Below are 27,616 nucleotides of genomic sequence, written 5' to 3'. Positions count from 1 at the left end.
CTCCGCCCCCTGTCTGGCCGTGACTCCGCCCCCCCATCTTTCGTCACCACATAAACAAACACTGTCACGTGGTCAGGAGAAACAGAAAGCCAAGAGTCGCAGTTTCGTAGTTCAAAACAAACCACTTCCCTGGTGTTGTCGTATAACGAGCGCGTTTGTTCTCTGAATATTAATATTTACGATCGAGATGAGGACCTAAAGCCCCTCTAAACGAGGCACTGTAAGCCTTCTAAACTCCGAGCTGTGGTTAGCTTAGCATCGAGCGGTGCTCCATGGACTCCCCAGCGGGATGTGGGGTCCGCTCGCTCGGCCCAGGTAACGCTGCCGTCCCCGGGCCGCAACCCGCGGGACGGCCGCCTCTTCGGCCGTACCACCTGCACGGCTCCCCGGGGAGCGTAACGGTGGAGTCGGTGGACGACGCGGAAGGTCTCTCCGTGGCCGTGGAGCGCTGTCCTCTCTGTGGCTCCGCTCGGAGGAAGCTCACCTGTAGCCGCTGCGTTCAGTCCGGGGACTTCGTGTACATCGACGGGAGGAACCCTGAACGGTGAGTGTGAGGAGGGGGAAGTGGGGGGGTCCATGACACGTTGCTTGTGTCGGATCTGAAGTTCGAAGAGACGACAGCGAGCCTGGCTGGTTAGCATTAGCAGATATCTTCTATATTTACATAACCGTTAGCCGCAGGCTAGTTAGCCCCCGTTGTTTTTGTCGACCCAGTTTTCCGAGAGTCGTTATTTAGGTTTCCAGTCAACCTTTTATAGTAACATTAACTTGAAACAGCAATAAGCCTTGCCCTTTATTCTGTCAATCCTGCCGATGTCAGAATCTATTTGAGGTCCTGAGTGTCGTCTGGATCTTAGAATCTAGCGGCCAGGCTGTTGTTGATCTGATGGTACAGGATCCCAGCTACTGCTGGACTGCTAAACTCGGAGCGTTTGTTTGATGTGGCCGAGCTGGCGGGTGTTTAGTTGAACTTCCCCTTCGCCCTGCTGTGTAGATACATAGAGAAGCTGGAGCGACTGACAGCGCTTAAAGAAGAGAAGGACCAGCTGCAGAAGAGGTAAGATGCACCTTGATAAAGGAAGGTAAATGACATCTACTTTATTGGTATACATTGGTATCATTAATATGCAGGCACAACAGGTTATATATCATGTATAGGTAAACTATAGGTTATTAATAACATCCAGAATAAAGCCAGACTAAATTTAGGATACAGGTTAAATGGTAAATGGACTGCATTTATGCAGCGCTTTTCTAACCAGTGTTCCCTCAAAGCACTTAACAATATTGCCAAACAGTCACACATTCATGCACACATTCACACACGACGGCGGTGTCCACCATGCAAGGTGACAGCCAGCTGGTCAGGAGCAGTTAGGGGGAGGCGTCTCGCTCAGGGACACCTCGACACTCGCCAGGTGGAGGTAAACAGGTCAACGACATAGAATACAGGTATAAGCACAACCGGTGTAGTGTACCTTGGTGCGGACTGACCTGTCTCTCCCCGTCTTGACCTGTCTCTCCCAACCCTGACCTGTCTCTCCCCGTCTTGACCTGTCTCTCCCCGTCCTGACCTGTCTCTCCCCGTCTCTCCCCATCCTGACCTGTCTCTCCCCGCCCTGACCTGTCTCTCTCGTGCTGACCTGTCTCTCCCCGCCCTGACCTGTCTCTCTCGTGCTGACCTGTCTCTCCCCGCCTTGACCCGTCTCTCCCCATCCTGACCCGTCTCTCCCCGTCCTGACCTGTCTCTCCCCATCCTGACCTGTCTCTCTCCGTCTTGACCTGTCTCTCCCGTGTTGACCTGTCTCTCCCCGTCCTGTTCTGTCTCTCCCCTCACAGTGTGATCGCAGCGATGGAGCCCACCCTGCAGGCCGACCAGATGGTGAGTGGCTCGAGGGGTTCTCTGCATGCTCAGGTTCTCTCACTCCCTCCCAACCCCCCCCCTGCCGTCGACAGCTTGTCGCCGTGACGACTTAATGTCACCTGTGGTCCTCCCACAGAAATGGAAGATCATGGCGTGTAAGATGAAGATCGAGCAGCTGAAGGAGGCGGTTGCCTGGGGCAACGAGGAGGTCTGCAGCGGTACGTTCCCCGTATATGAAGTGTTGTTGATGAGCCAATGTTTCATACGATAAAAGAAACGTAGCTGAAGTCATCCAGAGGTGACACGGGCTGGGGACTCGGTGAGACGCTAATCCCTATTGTAACCATGGAAGTACCACTATAGTATTCCAGTAGTAGTAGTAACATAAAGTTGTGATTATACTGTATTGTACTATAGTCAGTGATTGAGAACATTCTGGTGGACCACCAGAATGTTGCCCTGATAACCAAAGATTTGCCTGACGTAGGACCCCTGTCGCCTCCTCCCCTCCTCCTTTACCTCGACCTTCTCCACCTCTTCATCTCCTCCTCCTCAACCTCCCTTAACTCCTCCTCCACCTCATCTCCACCACCTTTACCTCCACCTTCTCCTCCCCTCCTCCTCCTCTTCCTCCTCCTCCTCCTCCTTTTCACTTCCTCCTCCTCCTTCACCACCTCACCTCCTCCTCCTCTTCCTCCTCCTCAACCTCCTCCTCCTCACCTCCCCTCCCCACCTCCTCCTCCTCCTCCAGCTCCCCTCGACCTCCCCTCCTCCTCCTCTTCCTCTTCCTCTTCCTCCTCCTCCTCAGGTAAGGAGCTGCTCCTGCGCTCCCAGGAGGAGAGCGGCCGGCTGCAGCGGCGGGCGAGCCGGCACCAGGAGAAGCGGGACAAGATGGAGCGCCACACGCGGCGGCTGGCGGAGCTCCTGGAGCGCCGCGGCCGCGAGCTGGGGCAGCGCCTGGAGAGCCTGGCCCAGGTCCGCCGCGAGCAGGTCCTGGACCTCACCGCCCACGTGTTCCCCACGCGGGAGGACAAGCTGCCCAGCAGGTCCACGCACGCACACGCACACACACACACACACCTACACGCACACACACACACACATCGTGTGTGTACACTTATATAAATACACGCCCACATCGTCGCATGCTCTTATACACACACACACACACACACACACACACACACACACACACACACACACACACACACACACACACACACACACACACACACACACACACACACACACACACACACACACACTATAGGAGACGTTTTGTCTCCGTCATCGTCCCCGCTATCGTCTAGCCCGCTGAGGTCACGGTTTCCGTTACTCGTCTCCTTCAAACCACGCCTGGACTCCAAGTCCCACGATGCACCTGGCCCTAAGCGCCCCTCCCCCCCCCCCCCCCCCCCAGCAGGGACCCGGCGGACGTGGCCCTGGAGAGCGAGCCGGCGCTGCCGTCCAGCACGGTGAGCGAGCTGGCGGAGGCGAGGCGCACCACCTACCTGTCGGGACGCTGGGTGTGGGACGACCACAACGGGGACACCAGCATCAGCATCACCGGGCCCCACGTCACGCTGCCTAGCAACGGAGACTGCTCCGCCTACTACAGCTGGGCCGAGGAGAAGGGCGCCAGTCAGGGGCCGGGTGAGCGGAGGGGCGGGGCCAGAGGGTCTGAGGGTCGCTGAACTGAGGGGGGTGGGGGGGGGGGGGCTGTGTTCTGATTTCAACGTGTGTGTGTGTGTGTGTGTGTGTGTGTGTTGCAGAGCTGGAGCACATAAGCCCCACCCACACCATTAGCGCAGCGCTGTGCTACGCCACCCAGCTAGCTAACATCCTGTCTCACATCCTGGACATCAACCTGCCCAAGAAGCTCTGCAACAGGTAACGCATGACCCCCCCCACTGTCACATGACCCCCCCTTCACAGGACCCCCGTCACATGACCCCCCCTTCACAGGACCCCCGTCACATGACCCCCCCCTTCACATGACCCCGCCTTCACAGGACCCCCGTCACATGACCCCCCCGTCACAGGACCCCAGTCACCTGACCACTGTCACATGACCCCATTATCACATGACCCCCCCTTCACAGGACCCCCGTCACGTGACCACTGTCACATGACCCCCCTATCACATGACCCCCCCCTGTCACATGACCCCCCTGTCACATGACCCCACCTTCACATGACCCCACCTTCACTGGACCCCCGTCACGTGACCACTGTCACATGACCGTCCCTGTCACATGACCCCCCTATCACATGACCCTCCCCCCCATCACATGGCTCCGCCCCCCTGACCCCCCCCTTGTGTCTGCAGTGAGTTCTGCGTGGAGAACCTGAGCCGGTACCGCTTCACCCGGGCCCTCGCCAAACTCAACACCAACATCCTGTTCCTGTCCTTCTCCCAGGTCCACACACACACACACACACACACACACACACACACACACACACACACACACACACACACACACACACACACACACACACACACACACACGTCTATCTGCCCAAAGTCCTTGTTTGGGAATAAAACTGTGTGTGTGTGTGTGTGTGTAGCACGTCGACAGTGAGAAGCTCCACCCTCACCACACCCTGAGGAACGTCATGTTCCTGGTCTCCCCCGACAACAAGAAACTGGGCAGGTGAGAGTCACCTGTAGAGTAACCAGCTAACCAACACCACCTGTGTGTGTGAGCAGGACGGGTTGGTTAGCTGTAGGTTAACCTGTGTGAGCAGGACGGGTTGGTTAGCTGTAGGTTAACCTGTGTGAGCAGGACGGGTTGGTTAGCTGTAGGTTAACCTGTGTGAGCAGGACGGGTTGGTTAGCTGTAGGTTAACCCTGTGTGTGAGCAGGACAGGTTGGTTAGCTGTAGGTTAACCCTGGGTGTGGGCAGGTCGGGTTGGTTAGCTGTAGGTTAACCTGTGTGTGGGCTGGACGGGTTGGTTAGCGGTAGGTTAACCCTGGGTGTGAGCAGGACGGGTTGGTTAGCGGTAGGTTAACCTGTGTGTGAGCAGGACAGGTTGGTTAGCGGTAGGTTAACCCTGTGTGTGGCAGGACGGGTTGGTTAGCTGTAGGTTAACCTGTGTGTGAGCAGGACGGGTTGGTTAGCGGTAGGTTAACCTGTGTGTGGGCCGGACGGGTTGGTTAGCTGTAGGTTAACCTGTGTGTGAGCAGGACGGGTTGGTTAGCGGTGGGTTAACCTGTGTGTGAGCAGGACGGGTTGGTTAGCGGTAGGTTAACCTGTGTGTGGCAGGACGGGTTGGTTAGCTGTAGGTTAACCTGTGTGTGAGCAGGACGGGTTGGTTAGCGGTAGGTTAACCTGTGTGTGGCAGGACGGGTTGGTTAGCAGTAGGATAACCTGTGTGTGAGCAGGACGGGTTGGTTAGCGGTAGGTTACCTGTGTGGCAGGACGGGTTGGTTAGCTGTAGGTTAACCCTGGGTGTGAGCAGGACGGGTTGGTTAGCGGTGGGTTAACCTGTGTGTGTGTGGCAGGACGGGGCCGTTCGAGGTGGCCGTGGACCTGGAGGAGTCCATGGAGTTCGTGGAGCCGGAGGCGGACGGGCCGGCGGAGGAGAGCGCCGAGGAGGGGGTCACCGACGACGAGACGGACCTGGGGGTGGACTGGGAGACGGTGCCCAGCCCCCGCTTCTGCGACATCCCCTCACAGGTAGACCCCCACCTGGTAGACCCCCCCCCGACCCAGACCCAAACCTGGTTGACCCCCCCCCCCCCCCCCCCCAGACCCAAACCTGGTAGACACCCCCCCCCCCCCCCCCGACCCACACCTGGTAGACACCCCCCCGACTCAGACCCAAACCTGGTAGACACCCCCCCCCCCCCCCTCGACCCACACCTGGTAGACACCCCCCCGACTCAGACCCACACCTGGTAGACCCCCCCCCCACAGACCCAAACCTGGTAGACCCCCCCCCCCCCCCCCCCGACCCACACCTGGTAGACACCCCCCCGACTCAGACCCACACCTGGTAGACCCCCCCCCCCCCCGACTCAGACCCACACCTGGTAGACCCCCCCCCCCAGACCCAAACCTGGTAGACCCTCCCCCGACCCACACCTGGTAGACCCCCCCCCCCCCCCCCCCCCAGACCCAAACCTGGTAGACCCCCCCCCAGACCCCCACCTGGTAGACCCCCCCCCCCAGACCCAAACCTGGTAGACCCCCCCGCCCAGACCCAAACCTGGTAGACCCCCCCCCCCCCCCCCCCCCCCCCAGACCCACACCTGGTAGACCCCCCAGACCCTCACCTGGTAGACCCCCCCCCCCCCCCAGACCCACACCTGGTTCCTCCCTGGTTGAACCCAGGTACCTCACACTTAGACCTAACGGGCTGATTATGGTCCCACGTTCACACAACGCAAGGGGGTTACGGACCCCTTACGTCCTCGCAGACCCTCCTTGCGTTCACTGCGCCTCCCAAAAATTGCGGCATCAAGGGCTGATTATTCCTTTAATCATAATATGTATGCCCAGTGTTGAGAGGATGGTTGCATGTCCTCCATGTTGTGTGAATGCTGCTGTAACCGGGGGATGGTTGTGGTTCCTCCGTGTTGTGTGATGCTGATGCTGTAACCGGGGGATGGTTGTGGTTCCTCCGTGTTGTGTGATGCTGATGCTGTACCCTGGGGATGGTTGTGGTTCCTCCGTGTTGTGTGAATGCTGCTGTAACCGGGGGATGGTTGTGGTTCCTCCGTGTTGTGTGATGCTGATGCTGTAACCGGGGGATGGTTGTGGTTCCTCCGTGTTGTGTGATGCTGATGCTGTAACCGGGGGATGGTTGTGGTTCCTCCGTGTTGTGTGAATGCTGCTGTAACCGGGGGATGGTTGTGGTTCCAGCCCATGGAGATGTCCCAGAGCGCTGCCCTCCAGCTCTCCCAGCCCGCTGCGCCCGGGGGGATGATCTCCTCCGCCGCCGCCTCCGTCACCTCCTGGTTCAGAGCCTACACGGGCCAGCGCTGACCACCTCCGCCACCTCCACCACCTCCTCCTGGTCCAGACCCTCCACCACCTCCTGTCTAGACCCTCCACCTCCTCCTGGTCCAGACCCTCCACCTCCTCCTGGTCCAGACCCTCCACCACCTCCTGGTCTAGACCCTCCACCACCTCCTGGTCCAGACTCTGCACCACCTGGTTCAGGGCCAGCCCCCCTAAGGAGAACCTCGTGGTCCAGAGCTGAACCAGTACCGGGCTGCAGATGATCGTCAACTGCACTTGAAGAATGTGTCTTCGTCTTCTTCTGATTGGTCCGTCAGCATGATGACATCACGTCCTGGTCCAACCCTGGACGGGTTCCAGGAGGACCTACAGGTGGACACGCGTCCCTTCGTCTGCCTAGAGGTCTCTGTATGCCCGCTGAGCGTGAGTGGGTGGTGGTGGTGTTTCTCCTCTGAGCTCTGGAGGAACCAGCCGCAGAAATGCCCTCCTGTTCTCATCAAAACCCTGATTTAAAACCCATTCAGCTGAAATCGGTCACCTCCTTCCACACTCTGAAGACTGGCTGCTGGGGTGGACTTAAGTACGGTATCATCTGTGACGTTATGAAAATACAATCATTTGTGTATTAAAAATAAATAAAAAGATGCCACAAATGACCACAAAACCTAGCTTGATGTGATACACTGACCCGGAGTCTGAAGGAGCAGAGATTTAGGGAAATATTTAGTCCAAACCAGGGATGGGAGACTGGCGGCCGCATCCTCACTCAGACAGGCCCACACATAATTAAAAAATATATTTTTTATTATTTTATTTTTTTCGAGTTACAGAAAACTCGGTCAAGAAAGAGGAAGCTGAGTAACTGTTCATGGAATTCAAAGGCAAACCCATGAGTCTAGTTTGCTTAGAAACGATATCAGTCATGAAAGACTTCCATTTGAGTTGACCACGACAACTGCAATGAATATCATGCTGGTCGGGTTTGAGTTCATTGAGTTGTTCCACTTAATGTTGGGCCGCTGTTAGTCAGTTTTGTGACATCATTGAACGATGATGTATGTGAGCCCTTTGCACTGATAAAAATACTAATTGTTCATGTGGCTGTTTGAGCATGGAAAACATGAAATTAGTGTATGTTGGTTCAATTAACATACCGTGCATAGGTTATGAATCTGGATGATTTTTTTAGGTAGTGGCCATCCCCAAAATGAAACAAGAATACAGGAAATCCTATATACCAAATTCATTCGATTTTGTAGCTTCTCTCAGCTTACGTTTATTTGAAGTGCGCAGTCATGTGGCCCTCTTGATCATGAAAGTTGCCAATCCCTGGTCTAAACTGAGAACATAATGGGAATAGAACAATTCTTTAAAGGTGACATATTATAACACCAATTACAATTTGGGCATTTAGCAGATGCGTTTATCCATAGTGACTCACATCGGTTAATACACACATTGACGCACCGACGGCAGAGTCCACCGTGCAAGGCGACAGCCAGCTCGTCAGAAGCAGGTAGGGTTAAGGGTCTTGCTCAGGGACACATCAACACTCAGCTAGGAGGGGGATCGAACTAGCAACCCTTGACAACTGCTCTGCCTCCTGAGCTAAGCTGTTCCCCCCTGCCACCAGGTGTGAGTTATTAGTCATTACAAGCCGTTTTGAAAATCTTCTGACATCTTCCGTGGCAACCTAGATGTGTGCTGGGTAGATGAGCAACATTTGCTAAAGTCCACTGGGTAGGCTGATAGACTGATCTATCAGTCTAGCAAACATCTAGGCAGACACGCCCACTTGTGATGTCAGAAGAGGCCAATTTTCAAAACGGCTGGTAACGGCTAATCACTCACACCTGGTGGTATAATATGTCACCTTTAAATTAAACGCAGCATACCCTCAGCTTGTCATGAGGGGACTTGAACCGTGATCTCTAGTGATCTGGGGTCTCATTTATAAAACTGTGCGTGGGTGTGTGGGTGCGTGGGTGTGCTTCTATTCTATTCTATACAGCGTTACCCTTTACGTTTCATTTGATAAAAACAACAGTGTTACCCCTTATGTTTTTTTCATGACGACCAATAAAAAACAACAGTGTTACCCCTTGTGTTTTTTTTCATGACGACCAATAAAAAACAACAGTGTCAACCCTCATGTGTCATTTGATAAAAACGACAGTGTTACCCCCTATGTTTTATTCGATACATTTTGACAGTGTTACCCCTTATCGATTTTTCATGACGACAGATAAAAAACGACAGTGTTACCCTTTACGTTTCATTTGATAAAAACAACAGAGTTACCCCTTATATTTTATTTGACAAGGACAATTATTTATTTATTTTCAAATATGTTTTTTTTAATGACGACCAATAAAATATGACAGTGTTACCCCTTATATTTTATTTGACAAAGACGACAGTGTGACCCCTTATTTTTTTTTCATGACGACCGATAAAAAACGACAGTGTTACCCCTTATGTTTTTTTCATGACGACCAATAAAAAACAACAGCGTTACCCCTTATGTTTGTCATCATGACGACCGATAGAAAACGACAGTGTTACCCCTTGTGGTTTTTTCATGACAACCGATAAAAAACAACAGTGTTACCCCTTATGTTTTTTTTCATGACGACCAATAAAAAACAACAGTGTCACCCCTCATGTTTCATTTGATAAAAACTACAGTGTTACCCCCTAGGTTTTATTCGATACATTTTGACAGTGTTACCCCTTATGGATTTTTCATGACGACAGATAAAAAACGACAGTGTTACCCTTTACGTTTCATTTGATAAAAACAACAGTGTTACCCCTGATGTTTTTTTTCCCATGATGACTGATGAAAAACAACAGTGTTACCCCTTATATTTTATTTGACAAGGACAATTATTTATTTATTTTCAAATATGTTTTTTTCATGACGACCAATAAAATATGAAAGTGGTACCCCGGTCGACGTTTTTGCAGGGATCCGATCCGGAGCTGTTTAGAGTATTAACCTCCAAACTTATCAATGCACCATCAAGACACCGAAAAAAGAACGACAGTGTTACCCCTTATATTTTATTTGACAAAGACAACAGTGTTACCCCTTATGTTTTTCTTCATGACGACCAATCAAAAACAACAGTGTTACCCCTTATGTTTCTTTTCATGACGACCAATAAAAAACGACTTATATTTTATTTGACAAAGACAACAGTGTTACCCCTTATGTATTTTTTCATGACGACCAAAGAAAAACAACAGTGTTACCCCCTATGTTTTATTTGATGAATATCGACAGTGTTACCCCTTATGTTTTTTTTCTTGACGACCAATAAAAAACAACAGTGTTACCCCTTATGTTTTTTTTCATGACGACCAATAAAAAACAACATTGTTACTCCTTATGTATTTTTTGATGACGACCAATAAAAAACAACAGTGTTACCCCTCATGTTTTTTTTCATGACGACCAATAAAAAACAATTTATATTTTATTTGACAAAGACAACAGTGTTACCCCTTATGTTTTTTTTTCATGACGACCAATAAAAAACAAGTGTTACCCCTTTTGTTTTTTTCATGACGACCAAAGAAAAAAACTGTGTTACCCCCTATGTTTTATCTTATGAATATCGACAGTGTTACCCCTTATGTTTATTTCATGACGGCCGATAAAAAACAACAGTGTTACCCCTCATGTTTTTTCCATGCTGACCAATAACAAACGACAGCGGTACCCCTGTCGACGTATTTGCAGGGATCCGAACCTGAGCTGTTTGGAGTATTAACCAACAAACTTATCAATGCACCATCAAGACACCGAATAAAGTCATCACAATGGTTATACTTGACTTTATAATTTGCATGAAATAGAGATATGAGTCTTCCAACAGAGGACATCAACCAGACTTGAACCCCGGTCCCCAGGCGGTTAGCTCACAGCTCTCTCCACTTCCCACTGAGATTTATAATTTAAATATGTCTGTGGTTATATATGATGAGTGCAATAGACATGATAGCATTACGTTTCAAATTAAAGATATTGTGTTTTCAAAAGAAATTGAGCCGCGGCCTCCAGTGGAGGCAGAGTGCACTCCACTGCACCACTGCGGCGATGACTATTCACAATAATCAATCATCAATTAAGAGGATATGCATGACATTAAAATGTATGTGTGTTTTTCTATTATTTCCCTTATGTGTTTTTTCATGACGACCGATAAAAAACAACAGCGTTACCCCTTATGTTTTTTTTCATGACGACCGATAAAAAACAACAGTGTTACCCCTTACGTTTTTTTTCATGACGACCAATAAAAAACAACAGTGTCACCCCTCATGCTTCATTTGATAAAAACTACAGTGTTACCCCTTATGTTTTTTTCAGGATGACCGATAAAAAACGACAGTGCTACCCCTTATGTTTCATTTGATAAAAACGACAGTGTTACCCCTTATATTTTATTTGGCAAAGACAACAGTGTGACCCCTTTTTTTTTTTCCATGACGACCAATAAAAAACAACAGTGTTACCCCTTATGTTTTTTTTCATGACGACCGATAAAAAACGACAGCGTTACCCCTTATGTTTTTTTCATGATGACCGATAAAAAACAACAGTGTTACCCCTTATGTATTTTTTCATGACGACCAATAAAAAACAACAGTGTTACCCCTTATGTTTTTTTTCATGACGACCAATTAAAAACAACAGTGTTACCCCTTATGTTTTTTTTCATGACGACCAATAAAAAACGACTTATATTTTATTTGACAAAGACAACAGTGTTACCCCTTACGTTTTATTTTATGAATATCGACAGTGTTACCCCTTATCATTATTTCATGACGGCCGATAAAAAACAACAGTGTTACCCCTCATGTTTTTTCCATGTTGACCAATAAAAAACGACAGCGGTACCCCTGTTGACGTATTTGCAGGGATCCGAACCTGAGCTGTTCGGAGTATTAACCTCTGAACTTATCAATGCACCATCAAGACACCGTATAAAGTCATCACAATGGTTATACTTGACTTTATAATTTGCATGAAATAGAGATATGAGTCTTCCAACAGAGGACACCAACCAGACTTGAACCCCGGCCCCCAGGCGGTTAGCTCACAGCTCTCTCCACTTCCCACTGAGATTTATAAATTTAATATGTCTGTGGTTATATATGTGCAATAGACATGATAGCATTACGTTTCAAATTAATGATATTGTGTTTTCAACAGAAATTGAGCCGCGGTCTCCAGTGGGTTAGGCAGAGTGCACTCCACTGCACCACTGAGGCGATGACAATTCACGATAATCAATCATCAATAAAGAGGATATACATGACATTAAAATGTATGTGTGTTTTTCTATTATTTCCCTTATGTTTTTTTTCATGACGACCAAAGAAAAATGACAGTGTCACCCCTCATGTTTCATTTGATAAAAACTACAGTGTTACCCCTTATGTTTTTTTCATGACGACCGATAAAAAACAACAGTGTTACCCCTTATGTTTTTTTCATGACGACCGATAAAAAACGACAGTGATACCCCTTACGTTTTTTTTCATGACGACCAATAAAAAACAACAGTGTCACCCCTCATGCTTCATTTGATAAAAACTACAGTGTTACCCCTTATGTTTTTTTCATGATGACCGATAAAAAACGACAGTGCTACCCCTTATGTTTCATTTGATAAAAACGACAGTGTTACCCCTTATATTTTATTTGGCAAAGAAAACAGTGTGACCCCTTTTTTTTTTTTCATGACGACCAATAAAAAACAACAGTGTTACCCCTTTAGTTTTTTTCCATGACGACCGATAAAAAACGACAGTGTTACCCCTTATGTTTTTTTCATGATGACCGATAAAAAACAACAGTGTTACCCCTTATGTATTTTTTCATGACGACCAATAACAAACAATAGAGTTACCCCTTATGTATTTTTTCATGACGACCAAAGAAAAACAACAGTGTTACCCCCAATGTTTTATTTGATGAATATCAACAGTGTTACCCCTTATGTTTTTTTTCATGACGACCAATTAAAAACAACAGTGTTACCCCTTATGTTTTTTTTCATGACGACCAATAAAAAACGACTTATATTTTATTTGACAAAGACAACAGTGTTACCCCTTATGTGGTTTTTCATGAAGACCAATAAAAAACAACAGTGTTACCCCTTATGTTTTTTTTTCATGACGACCAATAAAAAACAACAGTGTTACCCCTTTTGTTTTTTTCATGACGACCAATGAAAAACAACAGTGTTACCCCTTATGTTTTTTTCATGACGACCAAAGAAAAACAACAGTGTTACCCCCTATGTTTTATTTTATGAATATCGACAGTGTTACCCCTTATGTTTATTTCATGACGACCGATAAAAAACAACAGTGTTACCCCTCATGTTTTTTCCATGTTGACCAATAATAAACGACAGCGGTACCCCTGTCGACGTATTTGCAGTGATCCGAACCTGAGCTGTTGGGAGTATTAACCTCCGAACTTATCAATGCACCATCAAGACATCGAATAATGTCAACACAATGGTTATACTTGACTTTATAATTTGCATGAAATAGAAATAAGAGACTTCCAACAGACGACATCAACCAGACTTGAACCCCGGTCCCCAGGGGGTTAGCTCACAGCTCTCTCGACTTCCCACTGAGATTTATAATTTAAATATGTCTATGGTCTATGTAACCCCTTATGGTTTTTTCATGACGACTGATAAAAAACGACAGTGTTACCCCTTATATTTTATTTGACAAAGACAACTTATGTTTTTCTTCATGACAACCAATAAAAAAAAAACAGTGTTACCCCTTGTGTTTTTTTTCATGACGACCGATAAAAAACAACAGCGTTACCCCTTGTTTTTTTTTTCATGACGACCAATCAAAAACAACAGTGTTACCCCTTATGTTTTTTTTCATGATGACCAAAGAAAAATGACAGTGTCACCCCTCATGTTTCATTTGATAAAAACTACAGTGTTACCCCTTATGTTTTTTTCATGACGACCGATAAAAAACGACAGTGTTACCCCCTTATGTTTTTTCATCACGACCGATAAAAAACAACAGCGTTACCCCTTATGTTTTTTTTCATGACGACCGATAAAAAACGACAGTGATACCCCTTACGTTTTTTTTCATGACGACCAATAAAAAACAACAGTGTCACCCCTCATGTTTCATTTGATAAAAACGACAGTGTTACCCCATATGTTTTTTTCATGTGTGCACAGTCCCAGAATTAAAAAGGAAGTGGACTCGTCTGACATAAAGGTACATATTTTCATGTAGCCTACCAATAAATCGTTATGGTCCCTAAAGACCCACTCCCTCCGAATCCTGCCATTTGCATGGTCCGCCAGAAGTGCCATACGGTGCAGCATTACCACGGCGCTCACCTCTGCATTTATAGGGTTACGGTAATAAGACTGACCGAGAACACCTTGGATAATCAGTTTGTAATCACCCACGTAAAATGTTCTTAACCCCTTTTTAATGCCTGATTTGTCATGAAAAGCATCAAGAGTAACGGACAACGATTGTGATGAGGAGTGTGGCTTGGTTTTCCACACTTGGGATTTAATGGACATTTGATTATGTGTTTACAGTGTCACATAAAAATATTATGTTATTGACACATGTTGGACAGATGCTTTATTCCATGCAGTCGCGCCGTCAGTGGACAGTATGGAGTGACGGGATTAAATATAGAAAAATATATATATTTCTATTCTAAGGAGATGTTTCTGGAGTTATAACTGAGAAATAACGCAGTTGACTTAAATTATTCTGATTACATAGATTTAACGCATGATACGGGTGGAAATTAAATTTATGAAGGGTGATGATAAAACATAATCGTTCTTCTCACTCTACAATTCTTCTATCTGACTTCAGTTCACCACCACACCATCTGTGTCGCCAACTCTCCTCTTTCTCCAAACCATGCGTACGCATGGGTCAGTTTGCTTAGGGCTGCACACATTCTCCAGTCAAGTTGGTTTTTTACAGATCACAACCTTGGCGTGGAAAGTCACGTACACCAATTTCAGCCCCGTTTTGTGCGTAGGCCTACGCAATGGTTATAAATAAGACCCCTGGTCTTTTAGAGTGCCCTATCCAATGCGCTACAGAGCCGAGCATTGGGACATTGCCAGGAGTAATATTCAACATTATATTCACACCCAATGAGGCAATACAATTATAACGAAATATGTATGAACGACATTCCTCAGGCAAAGTGTTAACCATGAGGTGTTGTTCAATTCTAGATGTTTATGGTCTTTGATACCATTACATCAACAGATTCCATTCTGTATCTATTCTACATCATTTCAAACCTTTGATCGTCTGAGACAACCCAACTACTGACATACACCAGTAGGGGGCATCCATGGCAACCCTATACCAACCTGTATCCATGACTACACTATTACCAACCCGTGTCCATGACAACGCTCCTACTAGCATCGGAGGTCACAGATGTTCAGCATTAGCGAGTGAGGCCAGCTCAATAAAAGGAGTCGCATTCTTCGATCATAAAACCAAACGGATGCACTTTATTAAGCAAAATATCATTCAGGAACAGCCGCCAAACCCATGGACCTTAAACAATACAAAGATAAGAGTTCCACATTATAGTTTCTCATGGCAAAAAAATAGATTTTTTTTAAATTCTCAACTCCAGCATTGTTTTGTAAAGCGTTTCTTTGCCGTGACCGGGGACCTGGGGCATTGTGGGTAATACATTCAAACCTCCCAACATCATAAATATGTACAGAGATCTTCTTTCCTCACGTCATTGGTTCAAGTGAGTGTTGCGCTGAGCCGTGCGGGGGCGGGGGCGGGGGGGGGGGGGGGACGTAGAGATGGTGCGGCACGCGGCCCCCACACAGGAAGCAGACCCATGGCAGAGAGGACTACTTCCTGCTGGTCGTGTGTTTGGTGGGTGGTGGGCAGCAGAGGATCAATCCCCACATGCTAATGGCAACACACACACACACACACACACACACACACACACACACACACACACACACACACACACACACACACACACACACACACACACACACACACACACACACACACACACACACACGTCTCAGGCCTCGTCGGCGGACTCCCCCCTCCTCCTCATGTAGAGGGCCGAGGTGAAGCTGTGGAAGTCCGGCACCCATCGGTTGTCGTGGAGACCCACGTTGCAGCCGGGCGCGTCCTTGCGGTTGCTGTGGCAACACATCCAGTGGCCCGGGCCGTAGGGCAGCGCCTGGCAGTAGGGCTTGTGGTGCCAGCGGCACAGCGACACGTCGCCGCGGCGATACCGCCGCTTGCACTGCTTGCAGGGGTCGTCGCGGTAGCGCGGGTCGCCCACCCAGCGGGAGTCGGCGGCGCGCACGCCGTAGGCGTCCATCAGCGAGGCGAAGTGGCGGCAGCAGCACTTGAGCGCGGCCAGGCTGTGCGTGGGCAGCAGCGACAGGATGTGCAGGAGGAGGTGCTGCGGGAGGAGCAGCAGCGCGGCCTGCGGCTCCAGGAGCAGCTGCAGCTGGAAGCGCGCCTCCAGGAAGTCCTGGGAGGCTCCGGGCTCCTGCTCTGCTGCTCCTCCTCCTCCTCCTCCTCCTCGGGGCGGTGGCCTCCTCACGTCCAGCTCTGGGGCTCCACAGGAGTCGGGGCAGGGGAGGAGGAGGAGCGGCGGGGATGTGGGAGGAGGTTCCCGTGACGACCTGCTCCCTCCGTCGGCTGGTTCTCCTCGGGGCCGGGCGGAGGAGGAGGAGGAGGAGGAGGAGGAGGAGGAGATCTGGACCAGCGGCGGGGTGAAGAACAGCTTCCCTGGCTCCTCCTCCTCCTCCTGCCCACAGCGCAGGGTCTGGGGGTCCGTGGGGGGGCGGGCCCGGGGTCTTTGGACCTCCAGCCGGGCCTCTGAACCGGAACCCGGGGCCGGCGTGGGCGGGGCCGAGGGAGGCTGGGGCGAGGAGGAGGAGGAGGAAGAGGAGGAGGAGGAGGAGGAGGAGGAGGAGCAGGAGGAAGAGGAGGAGGAGGAGGAGCAGGAGGAGGAGGAGTGGGTCAACAGCACGCGTCCCACCCCCCTTAGGAGCCGCCGGCCGGGTCCCGAGGGGCCCTTCACACACTCGGACTCCAGCCGGGCCACCAGGTCCCATACGCGCACCGCCTCCCCCCCGCCCTCCCCCGGCCCCTCCTCCCCCGGCCCCCCAGCGGGGGGCCGGGGGAGGGCGGGGCCGGGCGGCGTGCGGGTCGGGGTGAGGCTGGAGGAGCTCCGCTGGAGGGCGAGCAGCGGGACGGAGGTCATCCGCTGCTCCAGGGAGGCCACCATCTCGCCCACCGACACCGCCTCCTCAGGCTCCGCCCCTCCCCCTCCCCCCGCCGCCGCGAGGCCCCGCCCCCCGGACCGCCGCGGCCGCTTGGCAGAGCGGCTCTCCCGCTCCCAGCCCCCCTTCACCTTCAGCCCCCCCCCGCCCGTGGAGCCGAAGGCCTCCTCCGGGTCCTCGGCGCCTAGCGGCGGCGGCGGCGGCGACGGCGGCGGCGGCGAGGAGGCGAACATGGCGATCTTCTCCCGGACGTAGCCGGGCCGCACCACGCTCCACGGCTCCTCCTGGTCGTCGTGGCAACCCGGCGGAGGGGGGGCGGGGCCGCGGGACGAGGGCTTGTCGTTGCCGCGGTGGGTCGGCCCGTTGCCGTGGCGATGCGACGTGTTGCCGGACAGGACGCTCAGGGGGTGGCGGGTCCCCCCTCCCAGGTTGCCGCGGTTACCGGCGGCGGCGGCGGCGGCGGCAGCGGCGGCGCGGAGGGCCTCCCCCTGCTGGGCCCTCCTGGGGGAGCGCTGGGGGAGGGGGTAGGCCTGCAGGTGCATCCTGCCGACAGAGGGGCTCATCAGCTTAGGGTGGGGTGAGACAGGGTGGGGTGAGACAGGGTGGGGTTAGACAGAGTGGGGTGAGACAGGGTATGGTAGGGTTATGGGGTAGGGTGAGACAGGGTGGGGTGAGACAGGGTAGGGTGAGACAGGGTAGGGTGAGACAGGGTGGGGTGAGACAGGGTGGGGTGAGACAGGGCGGGGTGAGACAGGGCGGGGTGAGACAGGGTAGGGTGAGACAGGGTAGGGTGAGACAGGGTGGGGTGAGACAGGGTGGGGTGAGACAGGGTGGGGTGAGACAGGGTACGGTGGGGTAAATAGGTACTGTAGGGTAAGACAGGTTATGGTGGGGTAAGACAGGGTACATCAATGGGGTGAGACAGAGTACGGTAGGGTAAGGCAGGGTAGAGTGAGACAGGGTATGGTAGGGTAAGACAGGCTATATACGGTAGAGTGAGACAGGGTATGGTAGGGTAAGACAGGCTATATACGGTAAAGTGAGACAGGGTATGGTAGAGTGAGACAGGGTACGGTGGTGTAAGAGCGGCTACAGTGGGGTGAGACAGGGTAGGGTGAGACAGGGTACGTATGCTACAGCAGACGGCCTCACCAGAGGGCCTACTATACAGCTGTACGACTAAGAACCAAGTGCTGGGAGGAGCCTACCTCCAGACAGGCTGACGATTGGTTGGTGCTGAGGTCGTCGGGGGCCGTAGCTTGTCACATCACAGTCTCGCCACACTCTGACTGGAGGAGGAGGACCAGGAGGAGGAGGTCAAACATCGAGTGGGTCACACAGCGGTTTTCACTAGAAAAGGGTAGGAGTGCATCTTCATAGTGAGCATGTGTGAGGACATGTGATGATTGCGCAGGGCGTGGCCGTTTACATTTACGTTCAGGGCATTTGGCAGACGCTTTTATCCAAACGCAACTTACAATCAAACATTTGTCGTCAGAAAGTGAAACAATGCCAAGCACTAACAATCTCTAGGTTAACCCATTCCCCGTACACAACCAAGATAGATAGGATAGGATGCACAACTGAGTACTATAGTATGATTGAGTATGATTAAGTGCCAGGACGACGTACAACATACTATAAGTAGGAGGGTTTGGGAGGGAGGGACTGGCTTCTGCAGAAGCTGGTGAGCAACTCTGCTGGGAAAATCAGCAGGGAGCTCGTTTCACCACTGCGGTGCCACAACAGAGAAGAGCTAGCAGGAGCAGGTCAAGGTAAGGTAGACCCTGCTAGCCTAGCCACACACATCTACGCTACGGCTGGGGGGGCTCATCTCAGGGCCCCTGGGGGACAAACCTGCTCTGCATGCATGCATAACAAAAGTCAGGTTGATGGAACGTTGCAAGAAAGGTTCTGGTCCAGTAGGGTCGGAGGGAAGAAGCTCTGAGGACACAGCGAGCCGTCACTAATCACCCATCACCCACCACCCACCACCGGGATGACTGATCTCCGCCCGCAGCCAAACCCAGCTCATCATTCATGCGCTGACACACCGACATGGCTGTCACTAAGGGGAATGGGAGCTGGGATTAGCACCAGAAGCCCTCTGAATCAGCAAATCAATCGTTGAGTACATGTCTGTCATCATGAGAGAGAGACATGTCCTCGAACAGAAAGGACCTGTCTGTCATCATGAGAGAGAGACATGTCCTGGTACAGCTGAGGACCTGTCTGTCATCATGAGAGAGAGACATGTCCTGGAACAGAAAGGACCTGTCTGTCATCATGGGAGAGAGATATGTCCTGGAACAGAAAGGACCTGTCTGTCATCATGAGAGAGAGACATGTCCTGGAACAGAAAGGACCTGTCTGTCATCATGAGAGAGACACATGTCCTGGAACAGAAAGGACCTGTCTGTCATCATGAGAGAGAGACATGTCCTGGAACAAAAAGGACCTGTCTGTCATCATGGGAGTGAGACATGTCCTGGAACCATTGACGACCTGTCTGTCATCATGAGAGAGAGACATGTCCTGGAACAGAAAGGACCTGTCTGTCATCATGAGAGAGAGACATGTCCTGGAACAGAAAGGACCTGTCTGTCATCATGAGAGAGACACATGTCCTGGAACAGAAAGGACCCGTCTGTCATCATGAGAGAGAGACATGTCCTGGAACAGAAAGAACCCGTCTGTCATCATGAGAGAGAGACATGTCCTGGAACAGCTGAGGACCTGTCTGTCATCATGAGAGAGAGACATGTCCTCGAACAGAAAGGACCTGTCTGTCATCATGAGAGAGAGACATGTCCTGGAACAGAAAGGACCTGTTTGTCATCATGAGAGAGAGACATGTCCTGGAACAGAAAGGACCTGTCGGTCATCAGAGAGACACATGTCCTGGAACAGTTGACGACCTGTCTGTCATCATGAGAGAGAGACATGTCCTGGAACAGTTGACGACCTGTCTGTCATCATGAGAGAGAGACATGTCCTGGAACAGAAAGGACCTGTCCGTCATCGTCGGAGAGAGACAGGTCCTGGAACAGTTAATGACCTGCCTGTCACTAGCAGCGAAGCTAACCTGCTAACTATGTCCCATCAAGAAGCTAACAACTGCTACATAGCTAACAACACATACAGGTAACCGAGTGGTGGTTCCGTGAGGACAGCTTTAGAACACCTTAGAACAGCTGTAGGACAGCTTAGGACAGCTCTGTAGAACACCTTAGAACAGCTCTGTAGAAACACCTTAGGACAGCCCTTAGAACACATTAGGACAACTCTATGACACCTTAGGACAGCACTGTAGAACACGTTAGAACAGCCCTGTAGAACTCCTTAGGACAGCTCTGTAGAACACCTTAGAACAGCTGTAAGACACGCTCACATCATGAATAAGCCATGTTAACATGGTCGGTGTTGTGTGACGTTAGACCAGTAAACCAGTAAACAGTAAAAGGGGCCAAGGGGCGACACTGACCTGGAGACTCGATCAGAGGAGCGCGTCCCCGCGGCTCGATGAGAGATCGATCGGTTGACGCCGTTGTCGAGATGCATGAACACTCCTCCTGAATCTATAGGGTCGGTCTCATGTTCGCCCCCCAGCCCTTTAATGCGGGCGAACTTCCCTGACTGAGCTTGTTTGCCCGAGACGTGACGTCGCGACGCTCAGCGCAACGTCTTGACGTCACGCCGCAGGTTTCGCGGCGCACTGAACGCGCGCGCGACCTGACCGGCACGCCCGTGCACGGAGCATGACGCGCGCTGTGGCCGCGCCCAAACACCCGCGGCCGCGAGTTCTGAGTTTCCTAGAAGAACATCTGAAGAATGTTGTTCTCCGCCATTCCTCAATATCACAACCTGTCATGTTCTTAGCAACTGCTTCCAATATTTCTGAAGAACTCAACTTATTTCATTCCATACTTGTTTGTTGGAGAGGTGCTAGCCAAACAGGAAGTGTAGAAGATAGAGTAAATAGGTAAACAAAAAGGTAAAATCTACAGTAAATAAGTTAAAAAAACGGAAGAAATGGTGTAGTTGCTAGTAACTTAGCATACACGTAGTTGCCTATACTTATGTATGTTTCTATACTATTATTGATAAATAATGATTATATCGTAATATATTTGATTCAGTGAGTCGCAATACATTACAATGAGGTACAAAATATTGTTAATAGTATATAAACTATAAAATCAATATTAACCAATACAAATACATTAACTCTCAATGTCACAATATTATTTATATCGTAAAGAAATATAAGATGCTTAGTTCGAAGAATCCCAGTTAATAAACAAAAAATCCATAAGAAATTATCTACGAAGTAAGAAACAAACATCCTTCAGATATCTTGAAGGGATTTTTTCTTATTTTTAAATCCAAGGCGTGATTATCTTGCTCTTAAGATACTTTTACTATTTACTTTTATATGCAAGTGAGTTTTAATTTAGTTATGAAGTAGTTAGGTATTCAGAGTGTGTCTGTTGATACCTATTGTTTTTAAAATTACATCATAACTGTATTATAGGTGTAACTCGATAGCTTAGGTCCGGAGATATGATTGATGGAAGAACCGGTTTTATACAACTGCATTGGTGTTCAAAACCAGTTCTGAAATTCAGCCCAAGCTATTGTCATTCGACATGGCCTTATATTTGTTTGATCATGGGTCTTGCCTACCTTTGCGCAATGAACAGAAGAGACATTGGATAATTTAACAGCTTCGATTGTTCCTATTTTGTAAGTGGCACTGAATAAAAGCATCTGCTAAATGACTTCAAGTGAATGCAAAATATTTCAGAAATCTGTATCAGTAATGGGATGCATGGTTGAGTCTGGAGATATCTATTGGGTTTAATAATCGCTTTATTGTCGGACTACATTTAATATTTCAATCTCCATGCTCTCACTACACCCCATCAATCTATATATATAAAACACATTTTCAGTTTTCAACCAGCAACCAGTAGAAGATAATTCATAAACAACCTAACATGAGCAACAGCAATAAGGTATCTTTTGGTCCTTTGTATCCACCGACCCCGAAGAGGTGGGGGGGGGGGGGGGGGGGGGGGGTTAGGGTCTTCAGGGCAGGCGGTCGACAAGCACGGAGGTGAGGGTGACGTCTTTGTAGATGGACAGCAGGTTGATGGAGCGCAGGTCCTTGACGCGGTGCTGGTACTCCAGGAGGTGGGATCCGTTGACGGCGACCCTGTACGCTGCGCTGGTGCAGAGGACCTTCATCTGCCAGGAGAACCGGGGGGGTTAGTACCGCTCAGGTCCTGGTCGCTGCCTGACCCCGAGGGCCGGGCGTCGGTACTCCACCCCTTTAAAAAGGTGTCGACCGAAACAACCCAGTACAGAGTAGCATCGAAACTTCCCCGTACAATCGATAACTCCATTCTATACGTTTTGTATCCAGATCTAGTAAAATAACATTTTCCCAACGATACCCAGCCCTACCAACCCCAATTGGTCATTAATGACCTGTTGGTACTGTCTAACCCCTACCAGGTCATTATTGACCTTTCTCTGTACTGTCTAACCCCTACCTGGTCCTTAATGACCTGTCTCTGTACTGTCTAACCCCTACCTGCTCCTTAATGACCTCTCTGTACTGTCTAACCCCTACCTGCTCCTTAATGACCTGTCTCTGTACTGTCTCACCCCTACCTGGTCCTTAATGACCTTTCTCTGTACTGTCTAACCCCTACCTGCTCCTTAATGACCTCTCTGTACTGTCTAACCCCTACCAGGTCATTGATGACCTGTTGGTACTGTCTAACCCCTACCAGGTCATTAATGACCTGTTGGTACTGTCTAACCCCTACCAGGTCCTTAATGACCTGTCTGTACCGTCTAACCCCTACCAGGTCCTTAATGACCCGTCTGTACCGTCTAACCCCTACCTGGTCATTATTGACCTTTGTACTGTCTAACCCCTACCTGCTCCTTAATGACCTGTCTCTGTACTGTCTAACCCCTACCTGGTCCTTAATGACCTGTCTGTACCGTCTAACCCCTACCTGCTCCTTAATGACCTGTCTCTGTACTGTCTAACCCCTACCTGGTCCTTAATGACCTGTCTCTGTACTATCTAACCCCTACCTGCTCCTTAATGACCTGTCTCTGTACTGTCTAACCCCTACCTGGTCCTTAATGACCTGTCTCTGTACTGTCTAACCCCTACCTGCTCCTTAATGACCTGTCTCTGTACTGTCTAACCCCTACCTGCTCCTTAATGACCTGTCTCTGTACTGTCTAACCCCTACCTGCTCCTTAATGACCTCTCTTTACTGTCAAACCCCTACCTGCTCCTTAATGACCTCTCTTTACTGTCTAACCCCTACCTACTCCTTAATGACCTGTCTCTGTACCGTCTAACCCCTACCTACTCCTTAATGACCTGTCTCTGTACTGTCTAACCCCTACCTGGTCCTTAATGACCTGTGTGTTGGCTCACCTCAAAGGGCTGTCCCTGGACGAAGGGGAAGGCCCCACCCCGCTCCTCCTTGCCCCACTTCTTGCTGATCTCGCTGTTCCTCACGATCACCTTATGGCCTCCCTCGTTGAAACGCACGTTGAAGTGGAACGCAAGGTCATGGCTGCTTTTGATGTTGATTGTGAACCTGTTACACACAAACACACATACAAGCCGAAACACACACACAAGCACAAACACATGCACAAACACATGCACCAACAAACACACACACACACACACACACACACACACACACACACACACAAACACACAAGGTATATGATTATTATTGGTTGATTCTGGTTATTAATGGTGGCAGATTTGTGGATCCAGGGTTCACTCACGTGTTTGCGTGGGGTTTGACGGTGCCCTTGACGGTGATCAGAAGTTTGTCAAAAACTCCATTTGGAAGCTTTTGATCGAAGGGTACATTCTGTGAACACAACATCAGGTTAACTCTGCCTGTCTGTGATAAATATGTCTGCCTGTATGTCTGTTTGAAATCGATATGTCTGTCTGTCTGTCTGTCGATCTGTCTGTGTGTAGTCCGTCTGTCTGTCTGTCTGTCGTCTGTCTGTCTGTCTGTGTGTAGTCTGTCTGTCTTTGATCTGTCTTTCTGTCTGTGTGTAGTCTGTCTGTCTGTCTGTCTGTCTGTCCGTCTGTATCCACCGGTCTGTCTTTGATCTGTCTGTGTGTAGTCTGTCTGTCTGTCTGTCTGTCTGTGTAGTCTGTCTGTGTGTAGTCTGTCTGTCTGTCTGTGTAGTCTGTCTGTCTGTCTGTCTGTCTGTCTGTCCGTGTAGTCTGTCTGTCTGTCTGTCTGTCTGTCTGTCTGTCTGTCTGTCTGTCTGTGTGTAGTCTGTCTGTCTGTGTAGTCTGTCTGTCTGTCTGTGTGTAGTCTGTCTGTCTGTGTGTAGTCTGTCTGTCTGTCTGTGTGTAGTCTGTCTGTCTGTCTGTGTGTAGTCTGTCTGTCTGTGTGTAGTCTTTCTGTCTGTCTGTCTCCACCGGTCTGTCTTTACCATTGAGACACTCTGGGCAGGGGGCGTGGGTCCCCCCTGTCCGGGCCAGGTGGGCTGGGCCGGGGTTTGGGCCCCCCCTGGACCTCCTGGTCCGGGCCAGGTGGGCTGGGCCGGGGCCCCCGCTCCACCGGGCCAGGTGGGCTGGGCCGGGTTCTGGGGTCCCCCCTGTCCGGGCCAGGTGGGCTGGGCCGGGTTCTGGGGTCCCCCCTGTCCGGGCCAGGTGGGCTGGGCCGGGGGTCCCCCCTGTCCGGGCCAGGTGGGCTGGGCCGGGTTCTGGGGTCCCCCCTGTCCGGGCCAGGTGGGCTGGGCCGGGTTCTGGGGTCCCCCCTGTCCGGGCCAGGTGGGCTGGGCCGGGTTCTGGGGTCCCCCCTGTCCGGGCCAGGCGGGCTGGGCCGGGGCACCTCCTGGGGGAGGGTTAGAGCGCGTCACCGAGGGAACGCTCACCTGTCCCAGGCCCAGTGCTTAATGTCAACCTGGTCAGGTAGGGTTAGTTAGTGGTAATGGTTACCTGGTCAGGTAGGGTTAGTTAGTGGTAATGGTTACCTGGTCAGGTAGGGTTAGTTAGTGGTAATGGTTACCTGGTCAGGTAGGGTTAGTTAGTGGTAATGGTTACCTGGTCAGGTAGGGTTAGTTAGTGGTAATGGTTACCTGGTCAGGTAGGGTTAGTTAGTGGTAATGGTTACCTGGTCAGGTAGGGTGAGTTAGTGGTAATGGTTACCTGGTCAGGTAGGGTTAGTTAGTGGTAATGGTTACCTGGTCAGGTAGGGTTAGTTAGTGGTAATGGTTACCTGGTCAGGTAGGGTGAGTTAGTGGTTATGGTTACCTGGTCAGGTAGGGTTTGCTAGTGGTAATGATTACCTGGTCAGGTAGGGTTAGTTAGTGGTAATGATTACCCTGGTCAGGTAGGGTTTGCTAGTAGTAATGATTACCTGGTCAGGTAGGGTTAGTTAGTGGTAATGATAACCTGGTCAGGTAGGGTTAACGTTTATCTGGCGAGGTAGGGTTAGTGAGTGGTAATGATTACCTGGTCAGGCAGGGTTAACTAGTGGTAATGTTTATCTGGCCAGGTAGGGTTAGATGGCGGTAACGTTTACCTGGTCAGGTACGGTTAGTAAGCGGTAATGTTTACCTGGTCAGGTCGGGTGATCGGGCTGACTTACCTGGCCAGGTGGGGTTAGTGGCACCGCCCGGCCAAACAGCGCCCCCTGCTGGCGGGTTGGAGCCGCCGCCCGGCCACACCCCCCCTTCTCCGAGAGCATCGCTCAGCTGAACGGAGGGAAGGCCGTTAGGATGAGGGGGTGTGTGTGTGTGTTTTGTGTGTGCTGTGTGAGGGTGTGTCTTTTTTTATCTTTTAACCAGTCAAACTGGTTTATACTGGGAACATACTTACATACAATACATACAAACCCTTTCCCACACACCCTACCAGTACATACAATAGTGTGTGTGTGTGTGTGTGTGTGTGTGTGTGTGTGTGTGTGTGTGTGTGTGTGTGTGTGTGTGTGTGTGTGTGTGTCATCTGTACTTACATCCATACTGTTTGGTCCTGAAACAGAAAAGAGGAACATGGAATGGGAACTTATGTGTGACACACAGACAAGTTTCAACGTGAATAGGATTCAACACACAAACACACAACCATCACACACAACACACACGTTATCAACTATACACAACACCAGAAATGGCAACACAACAGACTGCAACATACGACACCACAGAACACACTACAATACAACACAACACACTACAACCCAACACACTACAACACAACGTAACCGACCACAACAGGAAACACTACAACACCACAAAATAACACACTGCAACACAGAAAACGACAATAAAACACTACAACACAACACACTACAACAACAACACACACCACAATACAACACAACACAACACCCTGGAATGTACCAAAAAACAACACACTGGAAAAAACCACAGCATAACAGACTGGAACGCAACACACTAAAACAAAACACTACAACACAACACACTACAACACGAAACACTGCAACACAACACACTACAAAACACAACTTGTTCTTACGAGTCAGAAGTTTGACAATGTACCTTCTCTGGAGACTCGGGGAGAGAGAGAGGGAGACAGAGAGAGAGAGAGCGGGAGACAGAGACTGAATGTCTGAGGCACGGAGAGGCAGTGAGAGAGAGGGGGAGCCACGGAGAAAGAGAGAGAGAGGCAGAGAGAGAGAGAGGCAGGGAGGCAGTGAGAGAGAGGCAGAGAGAGAGCGAGCGAGGGGGTTTCGGGCGGTGTGGGTCTGGTGACTTGTACGTAATAAAGCAGACAGCCACTCCTAGAAACGCCCTGATTCCAACTCCTCTCAGAGAAAACACCCAAACACACACACACACACGCACACTTACACACAGACACACAGACACACAGACACACACACACACACACACACACACACACACACACACACGCACCAAAAAACACAGAAACTCAGGTGTGAACCAATGGAATGTCTTGTGCCAACAATTATAGACAGAAACAAATTTGCAACGTATTATGGGGTATTAATGTTGCCATGGAAACGAGCAAGGCAGGGTGCACAGAGTATGACTAACCCTGCCGGGTTGGGGGTTCTGTTCCCTGTGTAGCTCAGTAGGTAGAGCAAGTCAACAACACTGCAGAATAAGCGTCGTATGTTTTGACTCTGAATGACTCATATTCTCCATGAATCGTTCTGGTCCCACCCCACTAATCCCCCCCCCCCCCCCCAACCCCACAAACACACACGTACACGAATGCACGCACGCACGCACACACGCACATGCACACACACACACACACACACACACACACACACACACACACACACACACACAATTCATTGCACGCACATGCAAAGAGACATTCAAATACAATTACCTGGTCCAAGCGACTCCACACTCTATACAAC

The 27,616-nt window shown here is 50.1% G+C and overlaps 3 protein-coding genes across 9 annotated transcripts in view; 1 reads left to right on the top strand and 2 right to left on the bottom strand.

The window, feature by feature from the left end:
* Positions 1–61: 61 nt before the first annotated feature.
* On the top strand, positions 62–7,498 carry atg14 (autophagy related 14). Of its 4 annotated transcripts, none has more exons than XM_030357317.1 (11): positions 62–544; positions 995–1,057; positions 1,840–1,882; positions 2,001–2,082; positions 2,673–2,910; positions 3,288–3,517; positions 3,637–3,754; positions 4,194–4,284; positions 4,436–4,521; positions 5,373–5,547; positions 6,736–7,498. In XM_030357317.1, exons 1-11 carry the CDS (start codon positions 273–275, stop codon positions 6,856–6,858), a joined length of 1,521 nt encoding a protein of 506 aa, XP_030213177.1. In that variant the 5' UTR covers positions 62–272; the 3' UTR covers positions 6,859–7,498. The 4 variants fall into 4 exon arrangements, with proteins under 4 accessions (XP_030213177.1, XP_030213176.1, XP_030213175.1 ...); XM_030357316.1 differs by having other exon boundaries at positions 3,285–3,517; XM_030357315.1 differs by having other exon boundaries at positions 2,616–2,910.
* Positions 7,499–15,385: 7,887 nt separating this feature from the next.
* fbxo34 (F-box protein 34) lies at positions 15,386–20,870 on the bottom strand. 2 transcript variants are annotated; one of them, XM_030357312.1, is made up of 3 exons: positions 20,665–20,870; positions 18,389–18,530; positions 15,386–17,723 (listed from the first exon to the last, which is right to left on the bottom strand). In XM_030357312.1, the coding sequence occupies exon 3, from the start codon at positions 17,720–17,722 to the stop codon at positions 15,959–15,961; it is 1,764 nt and encodes a 587-aa protein (XP_030213172.1). In that variant the 5' UTR covers position 17,723; positions 18,389–18,530; positions 20,665–20,870; the 3' UTR covers positions 15,386–15,958. The 2 variants fall into 2 exon arrangements, with proteins under 2 accessions (XP_030213172.1, XP_030213173.1); XM_030357313.1 differs by having other exon boundaries at positions 18,389–18,469.
* Positions 20,871–22,032: 1,162 nt separating this feature from the next.
* Positions 22,033–27,616, bottom strand: part of lgals3b (lectin, galactoside binding soluble 3b) — a 6,300-nt gene continuing 716 nt past the window's right edge. The window contains exons 1-7 of one of the 3 annotated variants that reach the window (XM_030357350.1): positions 26,740–27,101; positions 26,216–26,232; positions 25,847–25,952; positions 24,687–25,090; positions 24,015–24,103; positions 23,650–23,815; positions 22,033–22,430 (exon numbers count right to left, since the gene is read on the bottom strand). In XM_030357350.1, the coding sequence (XP_030213210.1) occupies positions 22,272–22,430; positions 23,650–23,815; positions 24,015–24,103; positions 24,687–25,090; positions 25,847–25,952; positions 26,216–26,221 (930 nt within the window). In that variant the 5' untranslated portion in view covers positions 26,222–26,232; positions 26,740–27,101 and the 3' untranslated portion in view covers positions 22,033–22,271. Of the gene's footprint in view, positions 22,431–23,649; positions 23,816–24,014; positions 24,104–24,686; positions 25,091–25,846; positions 25,953–26,215; positions 26,233–26,739; positions 27,102–27,616 lie in introns of those variants that run through there. The other 2 variants (XM_030357349.1, XM_030357348.1) reach the window with 2 other exon arrangements.

Source organism: Gadus morhua, chromosome 5, assembly GCF_902167405.1.
Source record: "Gadus morhua chromosome 5, gadMor3.0, whole genome shotgun sequence".
Lineage (NCBI taxonomy): Eukaryota > Metazoa > Chordata > Actinopteri > Gadiformes > Gadidae > Gadus > Gadus morhua.
The sequence above is the reverse complement of the archived record's forward strand: the minus strand, read 5'-3'. Positions and strand labels throughout refer to the sequence as shown.

Coding starts and splice junctions, on each gene's coding strand:
- fbxo34 (XM_030357312.1), bottom strand. CDS start 17,722: ATGCACCTGCAGGCCTACCCCCTCCCCCAGCGCTCCCCCAGGAGGGCC.
- atg14 (XM_030357314.1), top strand. CDS start 273: ATGGACTCCCCAGCGGGATGTGGGGTCCGCTCGCTCGGCCCAGGTAAC. Junction 1,883..2,000: donor CCCTGCAGGCCGACCAGATG/GTGAGTGGCTCG, acceptor GTCCTCCCACAG/AAATGGAAGATCATGGCGTG. Junction 5,548..6,735: donor TCTGCGACATCCCCTCACAG/GTAGACCCCCAC, acceptor TTGTGGTTCCAG/CCCATGGAGATGTCCCAGAG.